This window comes from Apodemus sylvaticus, chromosome 14, assembly GCF_947179515.1.
Source record: "Apodemus sylvaticus chromosome 14, mApoSyl1.1, whole genome shotgun sequence".
NCBI classification, from domain to species: Eukaryota; Metazoa; Chordata; class Mammalia; order Rodentia; family Muridae; genus Apodemus; species Apodemus sylvaticus.
The window spans coordinates 68088330-68105377 of NC_067485.1; the positions used below are offsets into that span (position 1 = coordinate 68088330).

At 42.1% G+C, this 17048-nt stretch overlaps 1 protein-coding gene across 2 annotated transcripts in view; it reads left to right on the forward strand.

Annotated features, from left to right (window-relative positions):
• Rsu1 (Ras suppressor protein 1) overlaps positions 1–17048 on the forward strand; it is a 201063-nt gene that overhangs the window by 40038 nt on the left and 143977 nt on the right. For both annotated transcript variants that reach the window (XM_052156657.1, XM_052156656.1), the window contains 4 exons: positions 4842–4962; positions 8925–9043; positions 10767–10849; positions 11126–11240. In XM_052156657.1, coding sequence (XP_052012617.1) covers positions 4842–4962; positions 8925–9043; positions 10767–10849; positions 11126–11240 — 438 coding nt within the window. The remainder of the gene's footprint in view (positions 1–4841; positions 4963–8924; positions 9044–10766; positions 10850–11125; positions 11241–17048) is intronic.

Here is a 17048-nt window from a genome sequence, read left to right on the forward strand (position 1 = left end):
GAAATATATTTTACTGTGTGGATAAACTCCTAAAGTGTTTTAAGATACATCATCAGCTACAGAATGGCCAATTTTAACATCACAGAATAGAATTCTGCAAGAGTGGATCTGGTTTTTCTTATGTTTCCTTTGGCAGGTATAGTTTGCTTCTTGCCAACTGGTTGAATAAAACTCTTCTTCAGAGTCACCGATTGGCTGTGTAGCTTCGTCCTGTTATAAACATAAAATGATGAGGAGCTGGAGAGATGGCTTAGAGGTTTTGAGCACTGGATGCTCTTCCAGAGGACCCAGGTTGAATTCTCAGCACCCACATGGCAGGTCACAACTATAAAACCAGTTCCAGGGTATCTGATGTGTCCCCTCTGGCCTCCACAGATATCAGGCATGCCTATGATGCATAGACATACATGCAGATCAAATACCATATACATAAAATAAAATTTAAAAAATATGTATGGCGGGCATGGCGATTGAATTCCTCTAAGGAGCTGCACCCTACCCCAGGAATAACACGAGTTATTGATTTCTTGAAGTTGGAGCTCTCGCTCGTGATTTTTAAAGTGAGGTGGAGAGAGGGGGTGCAGTATGAGACTTCCTGCCCAAGGACTTGTTCTATAATAGCCTGGAACTCACTTTGCAGTTCTTCAACTTGCCCTTCTCCCTCCTCTCTTAGCCTGCTGAATGCTGTATTATGGTTGTGTAACACCGTGCTGGCCCTGATAACCTTAGACTCATAAAATGTTGCCCCTCAAAGATAAGCCAACAAGACCTTTCAAGTCTCCCAGGGCTCCTTGTGCAACTTGATGGATACTTTGGAGAATATTTGCTGAATTGCTGAGTCTAGGTAGAAAATAAAATAAATGGACCTCTAAGATAATGTTCAGGTTTTTGTTTTTGCTTTCCATTAAGTAAAACTTGAAGGAAGACAGGACTGTAGTGGGTTGGTTAGTCTGAAATTGTAGAAACCCCAGAAAGTATTCTTAAACATACCCTGGGCCTAATATCTGGGCTGAAATGTCCCCAGAGGTGGTGTGGTGTTTCCATTGACCCCGATTATCCTTTGGGAGTCTAGGAACCCAAGAGAGCAGTCGGGGACTTTCTCTCAAATCTAGCAACTGAAGTCTCAAAATTAGAGGAACTGTCACTGACAAGACAGAAAGCGCTACTAAGTTCTTCGTGACAAGCGAAGTTCTACATGACTGAGCATCCTAATTGGGGACCCCAACGTTGCATTATTTAAATCTGTTATCATTGATTTTCAACAACTCTTCTCAGACTCATGAAATGTTAAAAGGAGGCAGAAGAGGATTTAAAATGACCACAATCCATCTTTCTCACTTTACACTGAAGGAAAAGGAGGCCCAGAACGGGTGTCCATTAAAACACACAGTAGGACAGGGTAGAGTCAGGAGGTGTCTGAGTCAGCCTATGATGCCTTTGATCAGATGCCTCAGTTTCTCCACTGCTTCTGTGTGCTCAGTTCTGTGTTGTCTATGGGCACAATGCTCACACATCAGATACCTCACAAGTAGATGAAGCAGGGTTTTCGAGTCTCGTGTGTGTGTGTGTGTGTGTATACGTGCACGTGTCTGTGTGTGTGTGTGGGTGTCTGTCTTTATGTCTGTCAGTGTGCTCACACTCACATGCTATGGTGCACGTGTAGAGGTTACAGGAGAGCCTCTCAGAGTCACTCCTTCACACCATGTGGATCCTCAAGGATTGACTGCAAGTCATCGGCTTTGGCAAGTGCCTTTAGCTGCTGAGCCATCCTGCCAGCTACATTATGTTTTCAAATGCTATTTTTTTTTTCTTTTTCATTTATTTTTTCCTGAGGTGTCCCACGGATGCCTTGGAATATTCCAGGAGATGCTTTTGACTGGTAAAATTTTACAGCCACCTCTTCATAATAGTTGGTGTTGTCTGTGCTATGTATGCACGGGATTTATTCACCACTCGCCTTGTTTTGCTAATCTTTTACGTTTGTCATGGCTTTACTGGGATCAGCTGGTTTTCCAAACTCTGGCTCCATTTCTACTTGAGATTATGATAACCCTTCCTTTATAACTTGCTCTCTTTAAATAGCATAGGATGGCTCCCTTTATCCACAGCAATTTCACTATGCTAGATGACAAGAATAGAACATCCCGCATATATGGTTAGCATTCTCTGACTTCGGTTGGATGAATGGTCCTCTGTCCAGACAAGTCTGAATGTTACATTCTTTCTATTTTTACCATGGCTGATGAAAAAATTCTGTAGTTTACAGGGAAATATTAGCCATGCATTTTTTCCTTCTCTTTCAGCGTGAATGGAGTCTTAACACAACACATTCAAATGCACACCAAAGGCTGAGAGAGGTTTGGTAAATTGAATGTGGGGTTATTGTTTGTGTCCACAAAACAAAGTCCTAAATCACATTTAACATAATTGGTGGTTTTAAATTGGACTGCTTTAGCACGGAGAGTGAAATAATCTCTCATCCTGTCAAAGAGGCGATACCTTTAGACCAGCATTTAATTGCATTGGCAGGGTAAGTTTAGGGAGGCGGCAGTAATTCTGGCCACATTATTCTTGGTTTGTGGCTAAATTGAGATCATCATTTTCTCTTGGTTTCAGTAACTTTCTTTATTGCTCTTCAAGCTAATCAGATCACTCTAGCGAGTGTAGGCTTCGTGGTCGCTCGAGGGTACACGAGGGGAAAGGGTTAGGGCTCCGGTAGCTACCCCCTCACTTCGGGCTGTGGAGGGAACATGTGACCCTGAGGGTAAAGGTTGATGGCTTTCTCAGGAATTGCTCATATAAACTGAGCATCATTTATTTACACGAAAGCATATGTACCTAAAACATGCTTTTGCTGCCACTCGTGCGTGCAACTGAGGCTCTTAGTCATGTGTATCCACAAGTCATTCTGGGATCCTTCCCAGCTGCCTAGACCATTTCATAAAATATTGGTTCCTTCATCTGCACCCATTTTGTCATGGGACCACTGCCATCTGCCCATGGCTCTGGTATACACCAGTCTTTATCTTTTATTTCCCCCCTTTCGATGAAATCATGTCCTTTTCATTGTCTCAAGCAGTCCCTTTTAACGAAATTAGGTAATCGATACCTGGGGTATTTCTCAGGGTTGAAAATGATGACTCAGAGTGAGAATTAACCCTGGACCTTTCTTTACTTTGCCTCTCCTGGGAGTTCCCAAGTGCTGGTCTTGGAATGGCTGTTTGGATCCATATCTCAGATGTTTGGAATTTTCATACAGCTGTGCAAGGGTTCTAGGTACAAACACTCCTGGTTCTGAGCTTAGACTTAGCCCAGAGGCAGCAAGGCTGGGCAGCAAAGTGTCTTTCCCAGCCTTCAGGGGTAGATGGAGAAGAGGGAACTGGTGGGCTGGGAAATGTGCTGATATACGACGTGCCTGCTTGCTTGCACTGGATTCAAGGCCACATTGCAATTTTTAGTGATCTGGAAAGTTTGGGTATTACAGTTTCCATGAGCCATGGGCAAACCGGATGTGTTTGCTTATAGAAAAATTAAATAGCAAGCAGGATAGACAAATGACAATATGTTAAAATCTCCTTCTTCTCCCACCTCTCATCAGTGTGCACTCCTGTGATAACAACTTAGAGTGAAACATTTGACCCACTGATGTTGGTTAGAGGAGCCCTGGTTACCAAAATCCAGAGATTCTTAACTCCCTTATATAAACGGGCATAGGATGTGCACTTGACCTAGGCACATTCTCCATGCACTTCTTTCAATCATTGCTAGGTTATGTATAATATCTAATAGGTTGCAGATGCTCATCCAGCTGCATCGTCTAGTAAGTAATCACGAGAAGAGCCAGCTGTATAAGGTCATTAGAGATGCACCGTTTTCTGTAAATATTTTCTATCTTTGGTTGAGAATTCTGGATGTGATTTAATAAAAAGGAAACCCAGCTTACGTATGAATTAGATGGTCACCTTGGAGTGCTATGTCACTTCCATTTGAAAGGGGAAAACATGCTGCTCGTATTTTGTGTACCCCAAATTCACTCCATACTTCTGCCCCCAATGTAGAGATACTGAGGGTTGGCTCTACTTTTGAGGCTTTTAACTTGTATTCAAATGGTAGACTGTAGGCACAGAGATGCCTTGAGGGTCCCAAGTGGTTATCTTCATCTGTGAGTGGCACACTCTGTTCACGGCCTACTACTGAGTGGGCTCTTTGAATTTTTATGTAAGAATGAATTGATCAATTGTTAATTTAACGTGTGTGTGTCCATGTGTGTGTGTATGTGTGTGTGTTTGTGTGTGCAAGCGTACATGTGCGTGTGAATCAAAACACAAGGAACAAAATCAAAAAGGAAGAACACTGAGTATTGCACTCTTTCCGCTTGAGCTCTAGCTGCACCTGAGTTCAGTGATAACAAGGCCAGCCTCAGATGTGGGGTTATTTAAGGAGCCTCCTTTATTGAGAACAGCTGTCTTCAGCTGGCGGTTCAAGACAACCACAAGGAGGAAAATAACTTCAGTTTGTGGCATGGAATTGAGTGCTGTGTACTCTTCCCTGTGAGGCTGCCAACAGGGTGGTGTTCACATGGTCCTCATTTTTGCTTTCATCCCCCCTGTACCTCTGATGATCCCCCCTGTACCTCAGAAACAGGTCTTGCCAGGTAGTTCGATCTAATCACACACAAGGAAACACTTCCTTTCCACCTGCTCAAGAAGTTTTACCCATGAAAGTAAGTAAACCCACAAAATGTGTGTGGACAGTGCTGGGGTTTGACCTCGCTTGCGTTTGATAGGGAAACGTGTCGCTAGCATCTTTGAATTCACCATGTAGCATCTCCATCCCTACAGCTGTGCCACCAAACGTAGCAGAGCTGAAGAACTTGGAGGTACTTAACTTCTTCAATAACCAGATCGAGGAACTGCCCACCCAGATCAGCAGCCTTCAGAAACTCAAACACCTGAACCTTGGGTGAGTATTATAGGAACTTGAAGAAATCACCTCCAGGTAATGAGCTATAAAGCCAACACAGGGTGTGGGAAAGCAAGGGGAAGGAAGCATTTATGTGATTATCGCGTGGGAGTAGTGGGTTTCTAATAGATTTTCATGTATTGGGTTCAAGAAAAGGCTTATTGTTTTCATATTTCCTTTCAGTGTTCTCCATTAGCACATATCCAGTTGAAAGCTAATTGGGAAGCTAGTTGTTGGCACAATAAGGGATTTTTTCATGATACCTTGTTTCCAATAAAATGTTATGTCTGTTATATAATTATACATATGATTATATATGTATATATATATACAATTATATATATTATATATATAATTATATTTGTATATATACAAAAATACATATAAAATATATGTATACATGTTAGAATATTATATATGTATATATGTATATATACACATTATTAGTGTATTAGAAGGATATTAATGATAATCCATATGTGGATAGCATGAAATTAGGAACATGGCCTGATACATGTTAATCAGGACACAGCATTAGTGATTATTATCATATTTCACTAATTTGTTCCTTTATTTCTTGACTATGTAAGTGCTTGTTCTATAGGCGTCAGAAATGATTGTCATGGTGCGACCCTTTGTATTGGGGCAGGATACACTGTCAATGAGCACAGTACAGTCACAGTTCTGTTGTGACTGATGAAACTGTGATGGAACCAGAGACAGGAAAAACATTTGCCAATAGACGAAGTTCCCAGGAGGCTTTACAAAGGCCGAGTGCTGTAGCCCAAGCAATGCATGGGAGTGAGTTACTCAGACAACTGCCAGCCACTCAGGCTGAGAGAGTGACACATTTCAAAGCTCAGAGCAGCGCACATTCTGGGGTGTTGTGACAATTCACTGCTACGAGTCAATGTAAAGGTGAGGAGGGCGGGGCCAGGCGAGATGCCAGAGCTAGCTAGACACTTGGGAATGGCTCCTGCACACCTAATGCATGCCTCTTGAATTCCACCTCACTACCAGGAGTCGTCTGAGGTAATGGTCATCCGGCTGTCCTTGAGCTCACACAACAGTGGGGACACCAGTGGCAAACAAATAGGTGTCAGTGATGGCAGGGAGTCAGGAGTGCTGCCCCGATTCACATAGTGGAGCTCTGGTTGCGGATCTTAGCTGCAGGAATTTGTCCTGCAGAGCAGTGGGTGTGGAATATGAGCAGTTTTGTCTGAACGCTCTGTGAGAAGAGGGTTAATGGGAATCGGCGTAAAGGGCAAGGAAGCGGTCAGTGGGAAAGCCACCTTTGTGTCCAAGGTGATCTGGATCAGTGGTAGTGGGGAAGCAGAGGGACTTAATTTGAAAACGATATAGAAGGAAAATTGCATGACAGTTCCAGATGGGAGGGAAGCCTCCCTAGATTCCTGTGTTGGGCAGCTATCATAGAATTAGAGCTGGAGACAGGTTTGGGAAGAAGAAAAGCTCAGGCCGCTTTAGTTGACCTTGGCCTATCTTAGGACATCAGGGTAAACTTGATAACCGGGCACCTTCGTTACATTCTTGCCTTCTGGAATTGCTCATGTTTCCAGCTCTAAGTTTATTGATTATGTAAAACACCCTCCAGTGTTTGATTCTGTAGCTCCTTAGAGGTTGCCATTTCCACAAAACTTTTCAATTTTGGGGAAAGGAATTAAGATGGGTTTCAAGAAAGGAATCTCTGCTCTTGGATCCATGGAGATATACGCGTGCACTGCCCTGAGCACAGTAAGGCAAGGGAAAGGCAGGATGGAGAGGACTGCTTAGTGTTAGCAGGCCAAATGACAGTGTGCCCTTGGAAGACCACAGGCACCAGGGGTAGGACCTGGTCCAAAGGATACGCTCACCAATCATTGCATTATGCAGTACTTGCCATTTGTGATGATGATTGCAAGACACGAATGAGCCTTAGGCCAGCTTCAATAAGGGGAAGTTTTGATCTGTTCTTAATTTTTAAAGCACAGTGTGCATTGTGTAGTTTACAAGAAATGAAAAGCCATAGATGTTCTGAGTTGTCGTGGCTATAGTTTGGGAGCCTATAACTTCACTGTGGAGGGCATACCCAACTGCTGCGGATGGTCAGCCTAATTTATTGGTAAAATTCTTTATGTAAGCACAGGGTAGTTAGGGAACCAGGCGTGCTTCACAGACTGGCTTCATAGGAGCGCTGACGCATCCTGTCTTATAGGTGAGCAGCTCTAGGAGATTGTGTGGCCTTGAGTAAAGTCGGCCTGGGACTCCCTATCCCTGAGGAGTCCACGTCTCTCTTGGTTCCCTTCTGCTTAGTCATTTCTCAGGAGGCCAGATTGGTCAAGGTGGGCAGCACAGCATTGTGTCTGCTATTAGAATGACCAATGGTTGGATTGATTTTCAATGTCACAGTCTCTCCGCCCTTTCAGTGTCTGTCAGCTTACACTGAAATTGTTTATATAGTGTTTAAACTGACTTGTAAGTATTCTCAAAGGGCGCCTCAATAAGAGACATAATGGATCAAAGGTAATATCAAAAAAATTCTCTTAGATTTGTGTATATGTATATACATATGTGTATATATGTATGTGTATATGTATGTATGTATGTATGTAATTTGGTTCTCTGTTGATAAATGCTAGCAAAAAGCAACTTTGGAGAAGAAAGGGTTTATTTGGCCCAAAAGTTATAGTTCAGCATCAGAGGAAGCCAAAGCAAGAACTCAAGGCAGGAACTGAAGCAGAAACAACAGGGAAAACCTGTTTACTTGCTCACCCCCTCTCACACAGCTCAGGCCCCCCTCTCTGAGGAATGGCACCCCCAGGTGTCAGGGTGTCTGGACCTCCTTATAACACTGAGCAATGACGAACGCCCCGCCCCCGAGACATGCCCATAGGTCAGTCTGAAAGAAGCAATTCTTCACTCAATATTCCCTTTTCTCAGGAGTTTCTAGTTGACAACTAACATTAGCCATCACACACACATGCTCACATACACATACACACACACACACACACACACACACACACGTGTATATATGTATCATAAAAGTTACCATCCAAACCTTCTTGTAGTGTGCCATCCACGAGTGTCATTTTCACACTGCTATACTTTCAGTCTCCAGAAGTTTATTGTCTTGCAAACCTGAAATAACTCAGTTGGCTCCCCCTGCCCCAGGCCCTGGCAAGCAGCATTCTAACTAGAGATAATTCCAATCATGAGTACGTAGGTGTTGAACAGGAAGTGGATTCCTCCTCCCATTACAATGAATGGAGTAAATAAAATAAATATCCCGAATGAATGTTTTGAATTGTCATTTATACATGCTTAAGGGAGTTTCTCTTCAGAGGGACAGGTATTTTAAGTGTTCCTATGTAGAGGGGTACTTGAGTTTTTCTATTGAAGGAAGTGATAATTAAAATTTTCCATACATTTCACCAGCATAGATTGTTGGAGTAAAACTATTAAACTATTAGTACTACATGATCTTAGTGTGAGGTAAAATATGAAGGTCATCTCTACAGAGTAAAGTGATGTTTACTAGATATAGATGGTAGGGATTAGGGAGTTAGGAAATTGTAAAAGGACCAATAATTTCAGTTATTCGGGAGAAGTTCAAGAAATTATTATATACCACAGTGAGTAGCATTAAAAATCTTCACTATATTTGAAAATCACTCAGAGAGTAGATTTGTGTTTATTTTCATTCCTGGTATATTCTCAGCACACACACACACACACACACACACACACACAGACACACACACACCACTAGGGTAGCAATTTCTTCTCATTTGTTAAATTATATGAATACAGTGAATCATCGGGTACCATTCAGTGAACGCAGAGCTGTGGTGCTTTTGGACTTTGATCCTGCTGACCTGGGTTTACAGCGTCAGTTTCTGGTGTTCTGTGTGCATGTGTGCTCTGTAAAAGGTGACTCGTCTCTTCTGTGTCCCCAAACGCAGCATGAACAGGTTGAACACACTGCCTCGAGGATTCGGCTCGCTCCCGGCTCTGGAGGTCCTGGACTTGACGTATAACAACCTGAATGAACATTCTCTTCCGGGAAACTTCTTCTACCTCAGTGAGAAACTTTTAATTCTGTAAATCTCTTTAACATGGTACTTTGGTCCTAAGAGTAAAAATTTATTTGCCAGTGCTGAAACTCGTAAGAGAAATTATTGGACATATATATTTTTCACCACAGAGTCCTTTTGAATATTCCTTCATCGCTCAGCAGTATTTATATTTGATGTATAGTTGGCTGACACCATTGGGCAGAAGTGGGCTTAGCAATGTCACATTAACTTTCCAGGAGAGATCTTAGTACTTCCACGGGCCTCATATTTAGCTGAGAATCTTAACTTCCTTCTTAAAAGAGTGTGAACAAAAAAAAAAAAGTTTTCCCAAGTTGCTATTAATTCCCTGAAATACACAGAGCAAAGATACTCTAGACAATTATTTGTTAACATCTACTCATTCTTCAACTGTTAACAACTGTTTAAAAACCTCGCTCAGATCCTTATTTAAGTCTTTGAAGGACACTCCTTGTACAGATTGACTCAGTCTCGTTTGTAACCGTTATGGAATAGTTCATTGCAGATGGCCACATGTTTATCCTTTCAAAAATTTCTTGCTGTAGATACACATAAAAATCAGGAAGACATGTTTTCTATCAATTCAAGAAATATGTAGGGAAAAGCTGTGTGTTTTAAGTTAGTGTTCTGCATCTCTGAGAAGTGACTTCCGGGTCATGTGGAGACTCTGTTGGTAATGTTCTGTGTCTCTGTTTCTGTTCCTCATTTACTTTTGGGTCATGGTCTCATTCTATAGAGTTATCTGGCCTTGGCCTCAGCTTGGACACCGGTCTCACACTGTGGTGATTGCCCTTGGCTTAACTTCTTGTCATGATGCCCACACTAGAAAATCTGCTCCTTCGGAACCAGCCTCTACCAGACATTCTGAAGCATGTGACATCAATTCTAAATTATTTTCTTGGGCCTCAGAGGAAATTATCTTTGTTACACATGTTAACATTCAATTCTGTCAACCGTACCCATGTTAGAATGTAGGGAGATAGCTGTTAAGCCATTATTTTAAGTACATCTAATTAAGCGGTGCTTTGTTGTTATTCTTGTTGACTGCTGTTTGAGGATTTTATCCTCCAGGGGCTGAGATCACACCATCGTCGTATAATCTGTGCAGGGTGTGACTTTTGTCTGCTCACTTCAGGCTTCAAGCTCTTCAATCTGTGTCATCCATTTAACCCCCTTGTCTTTATCTAGTTTCTTCATTAAACCTAACCGCAAGTAGTCTGATTAGGGGATCAATAAATCGAGATGACGGCACCTATTACCAGAAGGCCCTTCTCTATGTATTTATTCTTAACACTGATCTGTTTGTTTAAGAAAGTGCTAGTCTAACATAGTAGATCCTGTGTGATGCAAGAGGCCCCCTGCTCTGGATTCTGACGTGGGTAGCACTGCGGTCCTTCTTTCTTTAGAAATGCAAATGGTATAACCAATGCGATCTGATGTAAGAGAAAAAAATCCGCTACCTTCTCTGAAAATGTTGAAACTGTGCTTCCTGTCAGTCTTCTTGGATACAGATGTTTCCTGGACATCCCAGTGCCACAATCAACCAGTAATCTAGGTCTGACCTGCTGGTTATTATAGTGAGCCCTAGGCACGTCACAGTCTTTTCACCAAGCCAGGGTTATTAATCAAAGCCGACTCCCTCGTATTGATCAGACCTCAAATGGTTGGATTCCATGCCACCCTGCTTATATATTGCTGTTTAATTTGCAGCCACCCTGCGTGCACTCTATCTAAGCGACAACGATTTTGAAATCCTGCCTCCAGATATTGGGAAGCTCACAAAGTTGCAGATAGTAAGTAATTTATCTAAATTCTTAGAAAATCAATTCACTCCCGCAGCCCTAGAAGGAGTAGAATGGAGTCAATTTGAGCAGGAGTAAGGTTTGTTTTGTAGGAATGACCCAGAGCTCCAGCTTCTGTTTCTTGTTTAGCCACAGACACTTTTAAATGAATTGAAAAAAGATCGAGCCTTGAAGGAAGAGGGGGTATCGGGCGGAGGGTGTGAGTGTCTGTTGAGCACCTCTTTATGAAAGATTGTTTTGACAGCCCCCCTGTTTTCATATCTTTAGCTCAGCCTCAGGGATAATGACCTGATCTCACTGCCTAAGGAAATCGGGGAGCTGACACAGCTGAAGGAGCTCCACATTCAGGGGAACCGCCTGACCGTTCTGCCTCCAGAGCTAGGTAAGGCTGCTTGTCCACAGTCTCAGTGCTGGGCTCAATGAAGAGTTATCCCAACATTGCAACCTCCGGCCAACCTCTCTCCTCTCCTGAGCACCCACTCTCCCGTCACTCAGGTACCCAATTCTGATCAAGTTAGGGTTATTTGTCATTGACTTTATAGATTGACTTTCTATGATACAGCTAGCTATGGGGGCAGCATCTTAACATCGCTCACCGGGAACGGCCTAGGACATGGTGGTGTAGTGGGAGGGGTTTGGGGTTAGTAGTTAGTGCTTCCCTTAGAGTGCTTGTGTATGAGCTGAGTAAACTTTCTGGTTCTTGCAACATTAGTAATACCTTTGTATCAAAGCAATACTCTTATTATCTGTTCGTTCTTTTTTCTTCTTTTCCCCTGAAAAGTTTCACCAACTTGATAAACCGCATTAATTGCAGCTACTTGAGAATGCCTTTTCCAGTGGTGGTTTTGGTTCTGCCCTGATGTCACCTCCAGTGAGAATTGTTGAATGTGTACTTATTGGTAACTCTTTGGGCCTGTTCCTGGTGGCTAAATTTCAGGTCCGGGTGTGACCCCAGCAGATGTCTGGCTTCCCTCTCTCATGACCTCTGAGCACACAGCTTCATTGCTGTAGTGGCCCTCACCTTGTGCATCAAGCTCACGGGTGGCATGCACTCAGAATCATCCCAGCACGTGGAACGTGGGGGTAGGCCAATCACAAGCCAACTTGGGTCACACAGTGGGACTCTTTAAACAGAAACAATACAGGCACAAAGTTTGCTGACTTCTCGTTTCTCCTATCATTTGATAGAACCACCTGGCTTTCTTGAACTGATACTATTTCTTGAGTATTTGGTTCTCCACATCGAAATAACACATTAACAACCAGTACCCCCTGAGATCCCGGGGACTAAACCACCAACCAAAGACTACACATGGAGGGACCTATGGCACCAGCTACATATGTAGCAGAAGATGACCATTTCAGACATCAATGAGAGGAGAGATGCCATTGGCCCTGGGAAGGCTCGATTTCCCAAAATAGTGGAATGCAAGTTAGGAAATTGGGAGGGGGTAGTGAGCAGGGGGAGGGAGTTTGGTGTAAGGGGTTTTCGGAGGGGTAACTTGGAAAGGGGATTCCATTTGAAATGTAAATAAAGTAAATATCTAATAAAGAAATGAGTAGAAAGGATTAAAATAAAAGAAGCAAAGAAAAAAAGAATGAAAAAGCACTTTAAAATGTGCTTCTTCATTTCTATGTAATAGCTTTTGAACATTTGGCATCTTTTGTCTCTTAGTAATCAACAGCAGAAAGCTACCAAACGCAAGTATTAGTAATACACAAAACAAAATAATTTAATATACCGTGCATTGAATAATAATCAATATGCAGCCAATGTTTTAAGATATTTTTAGGATTAATTAATCCTTAGACAAGCACATTAATAATGAAAGTTTGCATTGCTTTTGATTTAAAACAATGACAACACTCTGACTCACACTTGTTGGAGAAAACCATTCTACACACAGGACTGGTGCTTTCAAAGGCTAGCCATGACAAATGAGGAGGTAAGGTGACATGAGAGTAAGAATATTTTCACATCTGTCCCCCACTGTCACCCCATGCGTGGCAGAAGGTATCAGTCAAACAAAACCTACTGACTGACTTTAGGAAGTGCCAGCCTTGGATACTAAGGTGGAAGGAAGGTTACAGATACAGTTTAAGTTCTGTCTAGTGTTGGTACTTCCAGCACCAGCGACAAGTCAGCCGTTTCCCAGGCACATGTGACTCCTGGTTGTTACGCAGGAAACTCTAGTTCTGAAGCAAAGTGCTGTACAAAAGATAAGCAGGTGTCTGGAGAGGTGGCCTGGTAGTTCAGAGCATTACTGCTCTTCCAGTACCTGTGTCACATGGTTCACAACTACCTGGAACTTCAGCTCTTGGGAATCCAACTTTTCTGCAGGAACCTACATACCTGAGGCATACCCTCACACATACACTTAGACAAGCAGTCACCTGATTTCATGGAATGATGGAATGAATACCAGTCTCCCCACTTTTCCCATCTCCTTCCGCCCTGCCATTGGAGGTAGGGTTTTATTTTCTGATTTTGCAGGGCTCAGGGGTAACTCAGCACCTTTCTTCACGGACTTACAAGAAGTCTAGTTTTGCTTTGGAAAGAACAAAATATAGGAAGCCCCCTAAATCTTGTTGTTGTTGTTGTTGATGATGATGATATTGTTGTGGTACAGACTTAGAAACCTAGTAGTTGAGATGCTGAAATAGGACAGTCCCAGGTTCAAGGCCAGCCTGGGCGTAGCGGAGCCTGTCACATGCTGTTTAGTGAAAAATTTCTAAGATATAAAAACTCTCCTAAGGAAAGAATTGGGCAGTAATTGTTAGCCATGGATTTTAGCATTAGCAATACTTGGGGACTTTTTACAGAACATAAATAACCCGCCTCCTCCCACGCTATTGAATCAAAACTCCATGTGTGAGACAGATCCTTGTGTAACAGGATGAAGCTTGCTCAGCGCTTCTGACGTGTGTCTTCGGTTAGTGTGATTAGCAAAATTGGAAAAAAGTAAATATGCATTTGGTTGCCACTTTGACTTTTTTTTTCAATTCTTCAAGCAATATGGTAAGATAAAGTATAGGCTAGGCACTTTTTTATTGGATAGTTTCTTAGAAACGACGTGTTTGGAACCAGAATAGCCCAATCTATGTATTTTTAAACTTTATTCTTTTTTTTTTTACATAAAAATTCCACGTCATCTTTTTTCTCTGATATTTTCTTTAAGCTACCAGATACCAATTGAAAAGACTCTTTCCATGACAATGCTTTTGCTAGCAATACCTCGAAAATATCAGTGTCCACATCTGCCTGGTAGTCTTTTTCTATTTGATTACTTTAGTTCAAAATATGTGACAAAATCTTGGAAGCCTTGGTTAATAATCCCAAATAAAGGTGAAGAGTCTGAGTTATCTTTTTTGAGCATTACCTGGTTTTGGTTATTTTAAAAGCCAAAGGTGGCATACTAACTGGTAATATAAAAACAGGTAGTAAGGCCTTGGATGCTAGGTTACTATGATAATTACCGGGCAGTCTCTCATGCCCTCATCACCTTTCAGGGAGGAGTGACATGCCCATAAGGACACAGCTACAGAGACACAGTGGCTGTTCTTGAACCTGTCAGTCTCTCCTCCTGGCCCTCATTCCTGACCACTGTGATGGGTGTCTACTCACCCATCTGTCAGGAAGAAGAGCCCTAGACATGCACTTCTGAGATGGAACCGAAAGACAACACCCCTTCAAGATAGCAAGGGGGAAAGTTGAGACAGTGAGACCAGTTGCATGGCTGGTCTGTGAGTTGCTTTGCTGGTCTATGAGTGAGGCTGTAATACTATGCAAAATGTGCCGGAGATGGGCTTTGCAAAATGAAGTACTAAGCAAGCACCACAGTAGGAATGGCTTCTGTTTGTGCACGTGACCATCCGACCGTGACCATCCGAACTAAGCCCCTCCCCTCATTCGCCCCTCCCCTCATTCAGTTCGCCCTCTCTGTCTCTGGGGTATCCACTGCCTGAAGACTTGCCTCTGGCTATATTTTCAAGTTGTATTTATTTATTTTTTTTACATATTGGAATAAGCAAGCACTCCCGAGATTTTGTGAAAAATGCTTTCAAGTAAACCCAGAGTTTGTAATTTGAAACCTCATTGGTGAGAGAATTTCAGCCAAGCAAGGGATCCAGATGAGTTCTGACTTGCCAGGCCCAAGGATGTGAAGGAACACAGCAAAATGAAAGTCAGGGGCTTGCTTGGAATTCTTTGACTTTTCTTTTCCTTGTATATGTTACTCAGATCATATTTCTGGTTTTTAAGTGGTATAAAATACTTGCTTCCATGTCAGTCTATGTACCTTGTAATGTTTTGCTTTTCAGGCTCATAGGAATATCTAGATACCATTTCAAGCTATGGGACCTTTAGGAAGCCGAACCTGGTTGGCAGAACTAGGCCACTGTAGGGAGGGGTGTCTTTGAAGACATCTGCCCCTCTTCGAATGCATTGTTCTCTCTTTCCTAGCCTACTACCATGTGACTGTCATTGCCATGGTGGTGAGTTGAAATCCCTTTGAAACCAGGAGCCAAGATAAGCCTTTTCTCTCTTAAGTTGTTTCTGTTAAGTCCTTTCTCAGCAAAAGTAACTAATAGTTGTCTCTAGAGTGTTAGATATAAATTGGGAATTGTGTTACCCGCTCATTCATTCATTCAGCTATTATTGACTTCCTTCTTTAGGCCTTTTTCTTCCCAAAAAGGAGAATTCACTTATTCAACAAGTATTTATTAAGCTCCTATTTTGCATATTTGCTAGGGATAATAAGAGACAGAGTGTCTCATATGGAGCTGTACCCCATATTCTAGTGGGGGTACAGGAAAAGACAGATGGGAAGGATGGGAAGGAGACCAACAGATAATAGACAGACATGGAACGCTAGCTAGGTCAGTAAAGATGTTATATCTATCCTCTGGTGTTAAAAATGAAGCCCGAGGAAAGTGCTGGGTAAGGAGAGAAGTAATCTGAGAACCCCTGCACTTAATTAAAACCTTAAAGAGGGGAGGAGTCTTCATCTTTGGGTTTCCAAAATATTCTAAAGACCACCTGAGACACTTATCCTTGTAGACCAAACAACTACTAAATTCTTGGACATTCCATAGGCCATGGTTGGCCTAGCTGGACTATAGTCATAATTCTAATTAAACTTTTTTTATATAGATATTTGTTCTACCAGTTCTTTTCCTCAAGAGAACCCAACTAATACAGATTTTGGTGCCAAAAATAGTTCTAAAGCAACAGAAGTGTAACAATAATTTTTTTTCTCCTTTTCCTTCTCCCTCTTGCTCTTCCCACTCGCTCTGGCCCATAGGTGTTTTTATTTGTTTCTCATTAAAGATGGTTGTGAGCCACCATGTGGTTGCTGGGATTTGAACTTGTGACTTCCGGAAGAGCAATCAGTCCTCTTAACTACTGAGCCATCTCACCAGCCCAAGGACAATTTTTTTTTTTTTCAGTATCTGGAATGGGCCTTTCAATTTGCTGACACCTATAGTTACCGAAGTCTCCCAGAAGCTTGGTGAGAATTGAAAGCCCATTGGGTGAACTGTTTTCCAAACTTATGGAGACAAATGCCTTTGGGACTGAAGTCAAGGAGGAAGATACTGTGGGTGACAGTAGTTTGCCTCACTTAAACTTGCTGTCTACATATTGGTGATCCTGATGAGGAAAGCCGCCTGTGAATCACTTTCCAAATCCGACAGAGACTAACAGTGGTTCTCTTCTGTCTATATGGTTTCTCTAATCACCAGTATCATTGCCCAAGCTGGCTTCATTGTTTGTCTCTGGTCAAATGAAAGTGAAGAGATTATGTAAGATGCACTATTTTTTTAAATTTATTTTTTTCATTAAAATTTCTATTTTATTTTATGTTTAATTTAACTTTTTTGGAAACCAGTCCTCAGGGTAGCTTAGGCTGGTCTCGCATCTTCTCTGGTGCTGATTAAAAAGTAATTTTTAATGTCATAAAAAATAACTATCCTGCTGTTTACTAGATACTTAGATGGTTTCAGATATTTAGTTCATCGAATGCTAACGGTCAGAGGTTGGTCTTAGATGGTGGTTAAAGATGTATAATAGACACCCTTCATACATTCAAACTATCTTGTGGAAAATGCCAAGAATGTCCCTTGAGGCCTTAATGAACTCATATTGGTTCTTCTGTCCTGCCTGGTATATTTATGCCACCATTGCCTAAGA